The 13,066-nt window shown below is 48.4% G+C and overlaps 7 protein-coding genes across 7 annotated transcripts; 5 read left to right on the plus strand and 2 right to left on the minus strand.

Moving 5' to 3' along the window:
* The first annotated feature begins 1,361 nt into the window (after nt 1-1,361).
* BJ212DRAFT_1324005 (uncharacterized protein) lies at nt 1,362-2,540 on the plus strand. Its single transcript, XM_041334511.1, has 6 exons — nt 1,362-1,537; nt 1,605-1,744; nt 1,801-1,951; nt 2,008-2,147; nt 2,195-2,288; nt 2,351-2,540. The coding sequence occupies exons 1-5, from the start codon at nt 1,482-1,484 to the stop codon at nt 2,239-2,241; spliced, it is 534 nt and encodes a 177-aa protein (XP_041197463.1). The 5' UTR covers nt 1,362-1,481; the 3' UTR covers nt 2,242-2,288; nt 2,351-2,540.
* BJ212DRAFT_1261843 (uncharacterized protein) lies at nt 2,444-3,736 on the plus strand (the record flags this gene model as incomplete). Its single annotated transcript, XM_041330214.1, has 1 exon — nt 2,444-3,736. A coding segment is annotated over one exon (1,293 nt), but the record flags the coding sequence as incomplete, so codon positions are not given.
* A 741-nt stretch (nt 3,737-4,477) lies between these two features.
* On the plus strand, nt 4,478-4,783 carry BJ212DRAFT_1262188 (CHAT domain-containing protein; the record flags this gene model as incomplete). The annotated part of the gene is made up of 1 exon (XM_041330245.1): nt 4,478-4,783. A coding segment is annotated over one exon (306 nt), but the record flags the coding sequence as incomplete, so codon positions are not given.
* A 539-nt stretch (nt 4,784-5,322) lies between these two features.
* On the minus strand, nt 5,323-6,170 carry BJ212DRAFT_1444571 (ERG2/sigma1 receptor-like protein; the record flags this gene model as incomplete). The annotated part of the gene is made up of 3 exons (XM_041337978.1): nt 5,323-5,456; nt 5,520-5,976; nt 6,027-6,170. 3 exons carry the CDS (start codon nt 6,168-6,170, stop codon nt 5,323-5,325), a joined length of 735 nt encoding a protein of 244 aa, XP_041197466.1.
* A 320-nt stretch (nt 6,171-6,490) lies between these two features.
* On the minus strand, nt 6,491-7,018 carry BJ212DRAFT_1261871 (histone-fold-containing protein; the record flags this gene model as incomplete). The annotated part of the gene is made up of 3 exons (XM_041330221.1): nt 6,491-6,608; nt 6,662-6,791; nt 6,847-7,018. 3 exons carry the CDS (start codon nt 7,016-7,018, stop codon nt 6,491-6,493), a joined length of 420 nt encoding a protein of 139 aa, XP_041197467.1.
* A 127-nt stretch (nt 7,019-7,145) lies between these two features.
* On the plus strand, nt 7,146-8,161 carry BJ212DRAFT_1324014 (histone-fold-containing protein). The gene is made up of 4 exons (XM_041334512.1): nt 7,146-7,499; nt 7,549-7,653; nt 7,705-7,829; nt 7,887-8,161. The coding sequence occupies exons 1-4, from the start codon at nt 7,307-7,309 to the stop codon at nt 7,908-7,910; spliced, it is 447 nt and encodes a 148-aa protein (XP_041197468.1). The 5' UTR covers nt 7,146-7,306; the 3' UTR covers nt 7,911-8,161.
* A 779-nt stretch (nt 8,162-8,940) lies between these two features.
* BJ212DRAFT_677879 (uncharacterized protein) lies at nt 8,941-10,229 on the plus strand. The gene is made up of 5 exons (XM_041343790.1): nt 8,941-9,148; nt 9,200-9,335; nt 9,395-9,688; nt 9,748-9,796; nt 9,850-10,229. The coding sequence occupies exons 1-5, from the start codon at nt 9,027-9,029 to the stop codon at nt 9,957-9,959; spliced, it is 711 nt and encodes a 236-aa protein (XP_041197469.1). The 5' UTR covers nt 8,941-9,026; the 3' UTR covers nt 9,960-10,229.
* Nucleotides 10,230-13,066: the final 2,837 nt, after the last annotated feature.

Here is a 13,066-nt window from a genome sequence, read left to right on the forward strand (position 1 = left end):
ATCAGCAGCAAATACCGCACATCGATTATTTCATATACTCAGCTATGAAGCGTGTTTTTTTTCTGTCCATTAAGCTTTTTCTCGGGCACGTTCAAGCTGTTTCTGTCATTTTGAAGTATTTCACCTGTATTGTACCTGATATTCAATTGATTCCTAATGATGACAATAGTCGTGAACAGCTAGTGAGAACGAAGCGAGCGAGCTTTTATATTAGCAAAACACGAACCTCATCTACAATACATACTACCAATACAAGCAATCCAATAGATATCCAAGCGTCTCCAAGATGGACCTTCGACACTGAGGAAAATACTGACGCTGTTAGATGGGAAGGAGACAACCATATCGATGAGGACAGATGCGAGGGGGAGAAGAGGAGATAGTTTACTAAGTTTAAAGAGAAGTGGTCTTCACGGAATTCACGATGGACCCATGGGCATAGTCTGAAGTCGTAATTCGCTAAGGAAGTGAGATCGTTCCCGGTGCTGGGGGAATGTGAGTTGGGAATGTGGAACGGACGGGGCCACATGCGTATCGAAAGAGTATTTCTGCCTTGCGGTGAAATCATGTTCGATGAGGGGCAGTGTTATCTTTACTTGACATCGAGAGCCTGCGAGATGAAGAAAGATTGAGGAGGCACAGAGCTATCCTGATTCCCGTGAGCATGTTATACATAAGGACATAGTTTTCGTTGGCCTCTTCTATCAAATTGCCTACCAAGGGACATTTGTCCTGTCTGTGCCACTTCGACGTTCAACGGAGCTGCCACTTCAGCAGCCTGTTTTCGCTTCCTTTCACAGCGAATTTGCTCTGCTTGGAGCTGGATGGGGAGGGCATGCAAAGCCTGTCGTGTTGCGAGGCACAGGACGGGAGGGTGGGTGGAAGTCGGGGGTGCTAACACTCACAACCGTCGACGTGAGGGTTTGTGATCAGTGCTAATGGTTCAGAGTTTTTAAAGTCCGCTAAATTTGTCTTTCACCTTCAAGTTATCGCGAGCTAAAGTGCGTCCTGCTGTGTTACTGTACATGTATGTCACACTGCGTACAGCTTGAAGCTCGAACGTTTGAACTTCTGTTTTCACAAAGTGTTCGAACATTCTCTTCCCATGGCATGGACTCGACTGGTATAGAATGGTAGCGACTTGTCTGTCCGCGTCGTTTCAGTGGTTTGCAATCTTATTTGCACGATGACTTCTAAATTTTCCCTTAGCCTTGTGTTACATGTCTCATAAAAGCCAACTTAGTACAACCTATCGATGGGTGTAGCGAGGTTCGCATGTCCGGACCCACAACCTTGGTGTGCCACTTTCGCTGTCGATTGACCATCCCCACCTCGAGCTCTGCAGTACAAGCTCCTTTAGCCTCAGCGCTCGCTGTATGTTTGTACTGAGTGCCACTCAATACAATCATATAAGCATCTGAGACTAGAATCGTGCTGAACAGCCCTCGGCAGCATGGAAATACATGTGCAGCATGACCTGAATGTTCTGCACGTTAACCCTCAACCTCTTTTCCGTCTCACTTGAACTTCATCCATAGTCCCCATATCCTTACTCTGGTTTTTTCCTTCAACCCCTCTGTATCTTACCTGAAATTCACTCACAGTTCCCATATCTTTACCCCTTGTCTTTTCCCCCTACACATTCTGCACACTACTCAATATTCAATGCTCCCTGCCGTTCATCGTTCGTTTCATCCCGCCATTACGCCTAGCAGCTGGGAAGGCCAATCTATCAGGCTTGAGGGTCGGTCACTCGATATCACCTTAGTATTTGTTGTGGTGATCTCGCTCTACTTACAGTCATCAGCGGCAAAAATCTCAAAGTTCCTTCCAAGCGCATTCCCGCAGGCATTTACACGTTCATCTGTGTCGATCCCAGGAGGCCCTGGAAATCAATCAACGGAGTCCTATCATCAGACGAATCTGTATTGCGGGGCGAGACCGTGACCCTGTAAAGTCTCATGTAAACTTTTGAACGCGATTTGAGGACTGATCTTCTATTTGTAGAACGCTCGACGCATCACCCAAATTATTACCGGTCATGTGTACATCCTTTGAGCTTGGTCGAATGCTAGGCAATGGGGAAGTCATTGGAAAACTAGAAGTGTCATGGGATGAGTTGTTTAATCGTGGAAATGAGCCCTTTGGTGAGTAACGTGCTTCCTATTCATGCACATCTACTAACATCTCGCAGTTCTGTCCTTCCCACGCGTTCGTGGTGTTCGCCCTTCCCTCACGTAAGGCCACTGTTTTACAGGCTTGCAACAATCGGGACGGTGTATCGTTTGGTGCGAGTCACGCCTACCTTTGCCTTTGTTGTTGGCTTTTGCTGACCAAACGTTAACTGCAGTTAATTGTCGACTGCGAGATTGCTCGAGACACAGATGCAGGTCACGCATGACTCGCCGAATATGTGACACGCACATTGAAGTGGGTCTCTTACCTGAACGATGCTGTAAAACATTTTCAGTTAGTTCTGGACCAGTGCCCAGTCAGCTATCCGGACTGCGCAGCAGCTCTCACTAACCTTGCATGGGCCCGCCTTCAAGGCTACATTCGAAACAATCTTCATGATATCGACTCTATCACTTCTCTCTTCCGCGAAGTCCTTGTATTGCGTCCGCAGGGTCACCCCGATCATCTGTTATCTATCTATCACCTCACCTCAGCACTGACCTGGCGCTACGGCAAGGAGCATACTGTCGTCTATATCCACAGGTCCACGCAACTGTTCTGCAAGCTATCGCCCCTCTATCCAGAGGGCAGCTACTTTCGTAGCATCGTGGTAGGAGCAAATGGCGTCGATTATGTGATCCGCGAATGCAACAACCTTCCAACCGACGCATTCGATGAAGGCATCCACCTTCGACGAGTCGTGCTCGAGCTCTGTCCTCTGGGCAACAAACGACGCCCCAGAGCCCTCCATGAGCTTGCACAGGCAGTAGAACAACGCTTCCAACAACACGGTAGCATTGATGATCTAGACGAGTGCATACAATGTCGTCGTGAAGCCGTTTCTCTGTGCTGCGAGGGACATTCTGAACGTGGCACTTACTTGAACAACTTAGCCTCGTCACTCAGTCACCGCTTTGATCACCAAGGCACCTCAGGTGACCTCAACGAGACCATCTCTTTGTACAAAGAAGTGCTGCGCCTGCGCCCTGTTGGGCATAAATATCGTGATTTATCATTGAACAACCTAGGAGCCGTGCTTCTCACCCGTTTCAACCAATGCAATGATATCAACGACATCACCAGAGCCATCAGCCTCCAGCGCAAGGCACTAATGTTGCGCCCGCTTGGGAATCCATATCATGATTCCAAGCTCAACAACCTTGCTCTTGCGCTCCAAATCAGATGTGGCAAATTGGATGCCAGCGAGGATCTCGACGAGGCCATCGACCTGTACCGGGGTTCACTTCAGTTAACGTGGCATGGCGATACACTTCGCCATACAATTCTTCCCAATTTGAGCGCAGCGCTCTCTTCTCGCTTTACGCATACTCGGAAGAATGAAGTCATCGAGGAGGCCATTCGACTCTGCCAAGAGCCGCTGGAGGATTTACCTTCACTGCACCCAGACAGATATTTCAGCTACCGGTGGCTGCAGCAAGCCTATTTGTCTCGTTACCGAGCTCAACACAACCTCGCTGATTTGTCGCTTGCTGTAGAGAGCTTCAGACTGCCATCGAGACACCCTACTCAGGGCTTTCCATGCTGCAAAGCCCGGAAGTGAGTCGCTGCAGCAGAGGAGCATGGTCATATATCTGCATTGGAGGCCTACAACACATGTTTTGACCTTCTTGACGGTCATTTGGCAACACGATCATCGACAATTTCACGGCGCGAAGCTGCCCCTGCCTTCAGCGGTGCTAGATCACTGCCTATGAATGCAGCCTCATGTACCATACGTCGTGACGATCTGCGACAGGCAGCTGAACTCGTGGAGCAAGGCCGTGACCAGCGGTGGTCGCAGGCCTCTCGACTCGGGACTCCGCTGGAAGATCTGAAGCTTGCAAGTCCGGAACTAGCTCGCAGGCTCTTGGATATCAACAAGCACCTGTCTAATGCTCAGGGTTCCGCCGGCAGCGCTGACCGAGCTGCTGCCGATCGAGCAGCAGTACAGTACATGAGACTTCAGGAGCAGTGGGGAGCGGTGGTAGCTGAAATTCGTAATCTTCAAGACTTCTCGCGGTTCCTGCTCTAGACAGATGATGAAGACACGTGTGACTCCGTCCTTCGCTGCAATCGGACAAAGTTCACCGGGCGCGGGACAAGGCAAAGCGCTCTTGACTATCGATATCGAGCTTGAACTCGTCCACAAGCTCGTCCTCAAGGCGGCCAAACTCGCCACACTCTCCGGTGACAACGCCACGCGAGCAAGTGCACTCGACGCTTTGCAACGCAACACCTGGGTGCACCTCACTTGTCATGGGATCATGGGAAGCAGGACCGCGAACAGCCTTACTATTCACGTTTCGCATTCTTGTCGGCGTGTCATACTGCTGTTGGCGATGAGGAGACACCCGACGAAGTCATTCACCTCGCAGCTGGACTCCAATTTTCCGGGTTCAAGAGCGTCATTGGCACGCTGTGGGTGGTCGACGACGCCGTCGCAAAACACGTTGTCGAAGCTTTCTACGAAAATATGTTCAAGGATTCTGAGGATAGTGGTGTGATGGACTGTACGAAGGCGGCCTGGGCACTCAACCGGGCTACAAACGCCGTGAGGTCGAAAGTGCCGCTCGAGCAGAGGATAGTTTTCATTCATATTGGTGTGTAGTTCTACTATGTTGTATTGCTGTCGTCTGCTTTGGTTTTACGAGTCATTGACCATGGATTCTATACCCTCACTGTATATCAAGCTGTTGTAGATATTACCCTGATGCTCTTGTGGTGTAGTTATCTTGCTCTCGCATATACCTGTCTCGCACAAGTTGTTGTCTATAGTTAACTCCTTGCCTCACAACTTTTTCAAATACATCTGCACCTCAACGCAGCCTCGACTAAACACACTCAGTGCAGTAACATCAAGATAGAGGCACAGCTCATCCACCGACTCCCCCGCGCAGACATGCTCACCGACCGAAGTCGGGGACTTATTCGATACCCTACCAGATGTGTTTTCCAACAAAAAGCAGGATGAGTGATTAGACATTGGGTACCGAGCAATTCTGTCGGCGAACAGCAAGGATATGGGAAGTTCCTAGTAAATAGCATTGCCGCGTCGTAGAACGACCAGCGCAAGATTTCTGTCTAGAGGTATTATAACATATCACAGGTGTCGTCAGAAACCAACGTGTCTCGTATAGCTTAGATCAATCATATCTTGCCAAGAAGCAAGTTCTTTATCATCTCCCGGCCCGTGATGCGAACGGTGTGGTATAACGTCGGAACATCTAGGGTAGATGTGAAAGTGTCCGCAAGACCAAAGGGCATCATCAATGGGATCCAGCCTTCAAAAAAAAATTAAACCAAATTGAGACAAAACGACAAGGTCATCTTGGAATACTACGTACCCCGAGCATACTCAAGCGCGAAGCACCCTTCATGCATCTTATATTGCTTCGCAGTACCCCTCGGGAGGAAATGCACGTCCCCAGGGCCGTACCTCTCCATTTCTAATGCGCCTGGCCCGAACGCCCACTGCTCGCCGACTAAAATATGGAAGTAGTCATCTGCCGTATGTAACCCTGTGTGTCCTTCTGTGCCTAGAGGGGTACCGAAAATGATGAGGTACTCAGTAATGGACGCGTGGATGATGTACATTGCGCCCATTGCGCCTCCAGCGTTGCTGAATACCCACTCAGAGGCGTTCACGTTAAGGGAGATGGCAGGGGAGTCGAGTTGTGGGTATGTAGAGGTGAGGTTGGTGAGAATGTGGGTGATCATGCCTTGGGGGTCATTCGGTGAGATGGAGATGGCTTCTTGGGCAAGCTCGTGGAGGAACTTGGGCTCTAGGACATACCACCGATCCTGTAGTCGAAGTCACTTCATGCGGTAGAAGAGTTGGAGTAGTGACTAACCTTGATACCATCAAGCCAGGTAAATGTTGCACCGAGGAGCAGCAATGCAACTATGCGTGTCATCCACTTCGTGAAGTTGTTTTGCGGCTTTGGTGGGGGGTGCTCTGGAGCTGCGTCTACGCTTTCTGATCGTATCTTTCCCATTGCGAATTCTGTGTTATTCTGACCTTTCCTTACGACTTGGGACAGAATGAGAAATGATCTAGAAGTTGCAACGACAGCAACTGCGGTGGACGACGTGGATTCAAGGTTCTTTTAAGCCCAGACTTTTCGGTGGTACGATGCACGGGCACGTGACTGCCACGAAAATCAGACGCGCTGCTATGAAGAACACGTCCCACGTACTAGGAGAACAGGATCAACGAGATGCTATTCCAGAGTGAGAAAATGATATAGAAGACCGAGTACTATAAAAAAAATACAAATACATCCTACACTGGACAACGAAAATAAATCGAATAAGATTATACTTCCTGGCTCTCCTTCTTGCCTTTTGCACTTTTACTGGGCAGAAGTTCAGGGTTGATGAAGGGAACGACACCACCCTGTGAAATGACGACGTCTCCAAGGAGCTTGTTCAGCCTATGGAACAAGCGAGTTAGACACTGCGGAACGACTGAGAAATCTTTGCGTACTCTTCGTCATTTCGGATGGCGAGTTGCAAATGTCTAGGAACGATACGCTGCTTCTTGTTGTCGCGGGCTGCATTACCGGCGAGCTCCAGGATCTCAGCAGCCAGGTACTCTAGTACCGCCGCAAGGTAGACTTTCAATCAAGTTAGAACAAACGCCTGAGGGATTGATTTTAGTGATGAACTTACCGGGTGCACCAGCACCAACACGTTGTGCGTAGTTGCCCTTCTTCAAGAGACGGTGAACACGACCGACAGGGAATTGAAGACCGGCTTTGGCTGAACGCGATTGAGACTTGGATGAAGATTCACCGGAGGCCTTGCCACCAGACTTGGCCTTTCCACCGACTTTGCCAGACATGATAGATTGATTGAAGAGTGTTGTGGGAGTGTATGTACAGAGTACGATAACGACGACGACGACGAAGGACGGGAATGAAATAGGGGAGGCGCGATCAATGGCCGCTTGTATTTATACTGTCCACACGTGATTTTATAAAATAAGGTTCAGCAATCAACAAAGGATTGTGGACGCGTTGATCGGGTACCAAATAAGACCATACGCGTCACAAACCATAAATACAAACGCCCAACGAGTCTGGTTATCATTCACACTACCCCACAACCTCTTCATCTCCCACTTCATCAAATGGCACCTAAACCAGTCTCAACCGCCTCAAAGGCCCCTGCTTCCACTGCTGCCTCAAAGGCACCTGCAAAGACCACCGACAAGGCCAAGAAGGCTACCAAGACTTCTGCCGCTGCTGCTGCGGGGGCTGATGGTGAGAAGAAGAAGCGTCGTAAAGTTCGCAAGGAGACCTACTCTAGTTACATCTACAAGGGTATGTCCATTGACATCTCTTACTGTTCCAGGTCTGACTTTGGTCCCAGTGTTGAGGCAGGTACACCCTGATACCGGTATCTCCAACAAGGCCATGGCCATCCTCAACTCGTTTGTCAACGACATTTTCGAGCGCATTGCAACTGAAGCATCCAGTATGTGCTTTCTGATCATCCAATCGATCATTTCTAACCTCTTGCCTTCAGAACTTGCTGCTTACTCCAAAAAATCGACAATATCTTCCCGGGAGATCCAAACATCTGTACGACTTATTCTACCTGGTGAACTTGCCAAGCACGCCATCTCGGAAGGCACAAAGAGTGTCACCAAGGTCAGATTTTTCACCTTCATGTCGTCTCTACCTCTCACTCATCTGTTGCATCTACAGTTCTCGAGCTCATCAGCGAAGTAGGCTTATCCTTGATTGTTCTACTACTGTTGTCTCGTTGGACAGCATGGGCTGTTGTATTTTAGGTGTATCATTTACATTATTTTAATCTACTCTTCGATCGGGAACCTGCTGAGTGCATGAACCTCAAATAATGAGTACTACGCTTCATGGCGGGCGTCACTAGCACTAACCACCGATGTACAATACATGCTTGGTGACAGTGTTGTTCAAGATCACAGTCAGATAACGTAAGAATCATAATGCATTGGCATGATTCATTAGGGGGACGTTGGACGCCAAGCTTTATATGGCTCAACTTGAAGACACTCAGATCCGAGTCATCTATAGCCATCTTACTCGATGATGGCACATCAACTCACGTCTGCGGGGTCGCAGTGAGCTCTTGGGCAACAGTGCAATGATTAGCGCGCGTGCACGGGCCCAAACCCATCCTGCCCAATTTTGCTCCCTCAGTAGTGATCGGTGAGTCTCTATCAGTATCTTGCATACTAGTCACGTCCCTCATGAAAGTCAATCAGATCTATTGAACAAGGCCGACATCAAAGCTGCCTTTTAACTTACTTTTGGCTTGGGCACGAAGTTATCATTACACCGTTCGTTCGGTTCCCTCGACAATGGGCACGTTAATCCCCGCTATTGCAAAATATGACCCCACCTTCGGTTCATGATCCGGAGGCCATACTCGGATGACAAGGTTCATTTACTACTTGAGCTTCCCTGCACCTGCAGGTAGATACTTCGCGGTTCATCACAATCTCATATTCGGTTTGTTGAACGGCAATATGCACCCCTGTGTGTCAACAGACGTAAAATGTGATCAACGCGGCTTACGGTCCCCCCATACCCCGATGCCGGCCAGGTACATTTTCTCCCTAAATGACAGGCTTCATGGCAGGGAGAACACCTCGTGCTGGTTCTGGTCTCGGATTGAACGACTTATCTAGCAGTTATGAACTTCGTTTCTATCCGGACCATCTGATGAGCCAGGTTCAAGGCAGCCTAACCTCTGATGGATAGTAGCAGGTTATTCGCTCCCGATTATCCACCCATCCCTCATCCAGGTATAAATGGCCTAGGAATTTTCGCTCTCAATCCATTCTCAAGAACTGTAGCACCATGGCAGATGACTCTGTATCCCTACTAGCAAACCACCGCTTCAACGAGTCGGCGACTAGCCATGATGTTCCCGCACAAGACCCCAGCCACGGTGCAGGTCTCAATGATGATATCCCCGAAGAGTATGTCCTCGCACTTTGTATCGGCTCACCGTGCTCACCACACATCTACAGGGACCTTGTCAATCGTCTTATTCGGGACAACCAAGACCTTTGGAACCAGTTGCTTCAGAACGATTTTGTCCAGAACATGCGTATTGCAAGCGCAGACAACCAGCCCGTTCTCGATGGTTTCAAATGGTATATGATCGTACGTTACTTGATACCTGTCGATGCTTCAAGCCGAAGTTCATCACTCTGTACATGCAGCAAGACTTCTTCTACTGCGTGCAACTCATAGCATACAATGCCGATCGCGCAGCAAAAGCCCCCAACCCAACGATATACGGGAAATTGACCAAAACTCTCAACAACACGCTCACGCAGTGGGCTCCTAACGCCCTCCAAACTTGCACCGATGCCGATAAGCTGAACATTCCAGACACAGTCGTCTTCGCTGCCAAGCGTGAAGAGGCGACTGAAAGGTACACAAAGTTCATCTCTGACACTGCAGAGGATGAGAACTGGGTCGTCTCTCTACTCGCTCAAGTCCCTGGCATTCAGGTTCGTAAGGGATATCTTGTATGAGGTCAATTTATACCAGTCGCTGACTCAACCGTTAGTCGTACTATGCGATCGCTCGTGACCTCCAACAGACTGCTCTCTACCAAGGTCAGTAACATCCTCCAGCAGTGCGCAAGCAACTGATCTGACTATGCTTCTAGACACTGCATGGTACAGACTCTGGGTCGTCGACAACGCTAAGCACTACAAGTCCACAACCGAACAAATCAGTGAGGGATCGATGCGCAATGTAACTCTATTCAACCATTAACGTTGTCTCTTTATAGATTTCTTCAAGAATAACTACGAGAGCTGGAGGGATATTCCTTACGAGAAGTTGGCCAGGATCTTCAGGAGGGCGTGTCAAAGCGAGATCGATCTGTGGAATGTAGCGCTGAACCCTGGTCCCGTAGCATAAAGAACAGGGACTCGAAGACGCGGACAAAGTATGTAGTAGTATCAGATCGGAATGTACCAGGCGCGTCAATGTCAAAATATTAGTCTATGTCGGCGCAAGATTCACTTGTGCTTTATAATGACGCGTCTTGATTACACACACGATACATGTGTGATGAGAATGAGCGCATTTCAGTAGACAGGTTCTGACAAATAATTGAGACGGATATAACTTTCAGAACGCATAACTTAGAGGGTTGGATTTACTAGTGGTCGGAAGGTGCTTGAGCACCGTGATATTCCTTTTCTTTGAGAGGTTTGTCCGACGAAGGACCACCGCCAAGTTCATAGAACCGGAAAGCTTAGGCAGTGCATGTTCAACAGTGGTAGTAACACAATCAACTTGCAAAGGTTGGCTTCGCCAGATCAGATGAGATTGTGACTCAAGAGTGGATTAAGAGATTGAGAGTGATGAACAAGAATAACTTACGGCGGATAAACAGCAAACAAGCTTGATGGAATCAACACCTACAGCATATGGATGGTGTTTAAGTTCTCGGCATCGCATTCTTGCTGATTCCTGAATCACCTTCTCGAACGCCCATAAGTTATGGATGATGACCGGATAACTTTCCAAGGAAAAGCTGAAGTCGTCGCAAGGCATAGAAGTGAATTCCGTTTCATGGTCAGACTATCGCATAAAAAAGATATTTTCGCACAATGACTAGTAGGTCTAGTTAAGATGGACCTCCGAGGATGTATGCACTGCAAAAATATCGTCAGCAGGTTTCGAACCAATTCCAAGATAAACAGATTCCGACTCTGTTCTGGTAACCACTTGGCCAAGACCAGTTAGATGGACCTCCGAGGAAACCATCCATGAATCAATATCAAGGTGTGTTCCGATAGAAAAGGACCTGTGATTCAGCAGGTTTCGAACCTGCACAATCGAAGATAAACATCCAACGAAACCATCCATGAGTGAATGTCCAAGTATGTTCCGATAAACCTTGTTGTCGGCAGGTTTGACAGATTTTGATTTCGATCCTGTTGTGGAAACCACCTGGCTTATAAGACCAATTAAGATGGACCTCCAAGGAAACTATCCACGAGTGAATCTCCAAGGCATGTTCCGATAGCAAAAAAAACCTTGTCCATCGGCAAGTTTCGAACTTGCACGGGCACAGTCAGATTTAGATTCTCTCGTGCTAACCACTTTGGCCAGGACCAAGTTGAGATGAGCCTCCGAGGAAATCATCCATGAGTGAATCTTCAAGGGGTGTTCCGATGGAAAGGCATCGGCAAGTTTCGAACCTGCACGGGCACAGTCAGATTTAGATTCTGTTGTGGTAGCCACTTAGTTAAGACTAGTTAGATGAACCCCCGAGGAAACCATCTACAAGTGAATGTCAAGGTGTGTTCCGATGGAAAAAGAACCTGTTCAGGGGCAAGTTTCGAACTTGCGCAGTCCAAGAGACACAGATTTCGATTCTGTTGTGGTAACTACTTAGTTAAGACCAGTTAGATGAACCCCCGACGCAACCATCTATAAGTGAATGTCAAGGTGTGTTCCGATGGAAAAAGAACCTGTTCGTCGGCAAGTTTCGAACATGCACAGCCCAAGAGAAACAGATTTTGATTCTGTTGTGGTAACCACTTAGTTAAGACCGGTCAGATGAACCCCCGACGAAACCATCTACAAGTGAATGTCAAGGTATGTTCCGATGGAAAAACAACCTGGTGATCGGCAAGTTTCGAACTTGCACAGTCCAAAGGAAACAGATTTCGATTCTGTTGTAGCAACCACTTAGTTAAGGCCTGTTAGATGGACATCCGACAAAACTGTCCATGAGTGAATGTCAAGGTGTGTTCCAAGAGCAAGAAAAACCTTGTCGGCAGGTTTCGAACTTGCACAGTCCAGATTTCGATTCTGTTGTGGTAAGCACTTGGGCCAGTACGCTTCAGGGGTTGAGATCGTTTAATAACATAGATAAAAAAGGCTAGACGAGAATGACTCACGTAGTAGAGGCTTGGGAAAGAAAAGCACAAAACGACGCGGATGAATGAAAACCTACTTCAGCGGGATCGTCGTCGCTCGAAGTCCGGTTGTGCTTCTCCACTGTCTTCATCTTGAACGAAGTTAGGCCTTCGACTCCGAGCAGTGCAGCCCAAGTGTCAACGGTCCCTGGACAACCGCTACAGTGACAAAGGCCAGAATCCACCTCTGTACATTGACGCCCCGATCTGGTCCACTCACATCTACTGACACCCGGAATGGTACACTAGATGAGATTTGACTGCAAGCTGGGCATGAGCGTCCACGCAGGTATAGTGAGCGGGAACGGGTTGAAGTCACATAAGATTAGTAGTCATTTGCCAACGCAAAATAAAATAAAAAGACTAGTTTGACACAAGACATGCATTGCCAGGAATAAGCGAGTCGGTGGCTGGCGCAGTGGCCTAGCTATCAATTCTCACGGATCGTACAGCCACAATTATGGGCTGATGTTGACCATGTAGCACTTGTAGTAAGTACAAGGTAATAGTACAAAGTAAATGAATTAGCAAACGATATCAACAATCAAGAAAATATAGGTATGCACAGATGTTCCAGTAGATATGATGCTAAAGATGTACTACAATGCAAAAAAAAATGAAACCCAGGTTGCCCCGACGTGCTACCTACAAATAAATGAGAATCCTGCAGTACAAGTTGATTCAGCTCTGCCTCTTCCCGTTGCTAGTCTGAATCCGGCCGATGAGTTAGGCCCACCCTTCGGGGTACATTGCCCCCTTCCGTTGTTGTAAACCGATTTGGTTGGGGTGACACCGTCCGCCGCGCTTCCCTGTGCCCGCGGTCGCTGTCAATATGTTGTCCCTCCTGCACCGATTTGGGCGCAGGAGAAACCATCCTTGGGCAAGGCGAGGAGCCCCTCGACTGGCTCTCTCCCTCCTGCTCACTCGAATGAAATTCGCTTCCCT

Source organism: Suillus subaureus (assembly GCF_016647635.1).
Source record: "Suillus subaureus strain MN1 chromosome Unknown BJ212scaffold_4, whole genome shotgun sequence".
NCBI classification, from domain to species: Eukaryota; Fungi; Basidiomycota; class Agaricomycetes; order Boletales; family Suillaceae; genus Suillus; species Suillus subaureus.

Coding starts and splice junctions, on each gene's coding strand:
- BJ212DRAFT_1324005 (XM_041334511.1), top strand. CDS start 1,482: ATGTTCTGCACGTTAACCCTCAACCTCTTTTCCGTCTCACTTGAACTT. Junction 1,538..1,604: donor TCACTTGAACTTCATCCATA/GTCCCCATATCC, acceptor ATTCACTCACAG/TTCCCATATCTTTACCCCTT. Junction 2,148..2,194: donor TCGTGGAAATGAGCCCTTTG/GTGAGTAACGTG, acceptor AACATCTCGCAG/TTCTGTCCTTCCCACGCGTT.
- BJ212DRAFT_1324014 (XM_041334512.1), top strand. CDS start 7,307: ATGGCACCTAAACCAGTCTCAACCGCCTCAAAGGCCCCTGCTTCCACT. Junction 7,654..7,704: donor CATTGCAACTGAAGCATCCA/GTATGTGCTTTC, acceptor TCTTGCCTTCAG/AACTTGCTGCTTACTCCAAA. Junction 7,830..7,886: donor GCACAAAGAGTGTCACCAAG/GTCAGATTTTTC, acceptor TTGCATCTACAG/TTCTCGAGCTCATCAGCGAA.
- BJ212DRAFT_677879 (XM_041343790.1), top strand. CDS start 9,027: ATGGCAGATGACTCTGTATCCCTACTAGCAAACCACCGCTTCAACGAG. Junction 9,149..9,199: donor AATGATGATATCCCCGAAGA/GTATGTCCTCGC, acceptor ACACATCTACAG/GGACCTTGTCAATCGTCTTA. Junction 9,689..9,747: donor CTCAAGTCCCTGGCATTCAG/GTTCGTAAGGGA, acceptor CTCAACCGTTAG/TCGTACTATGCGATCGCTCG.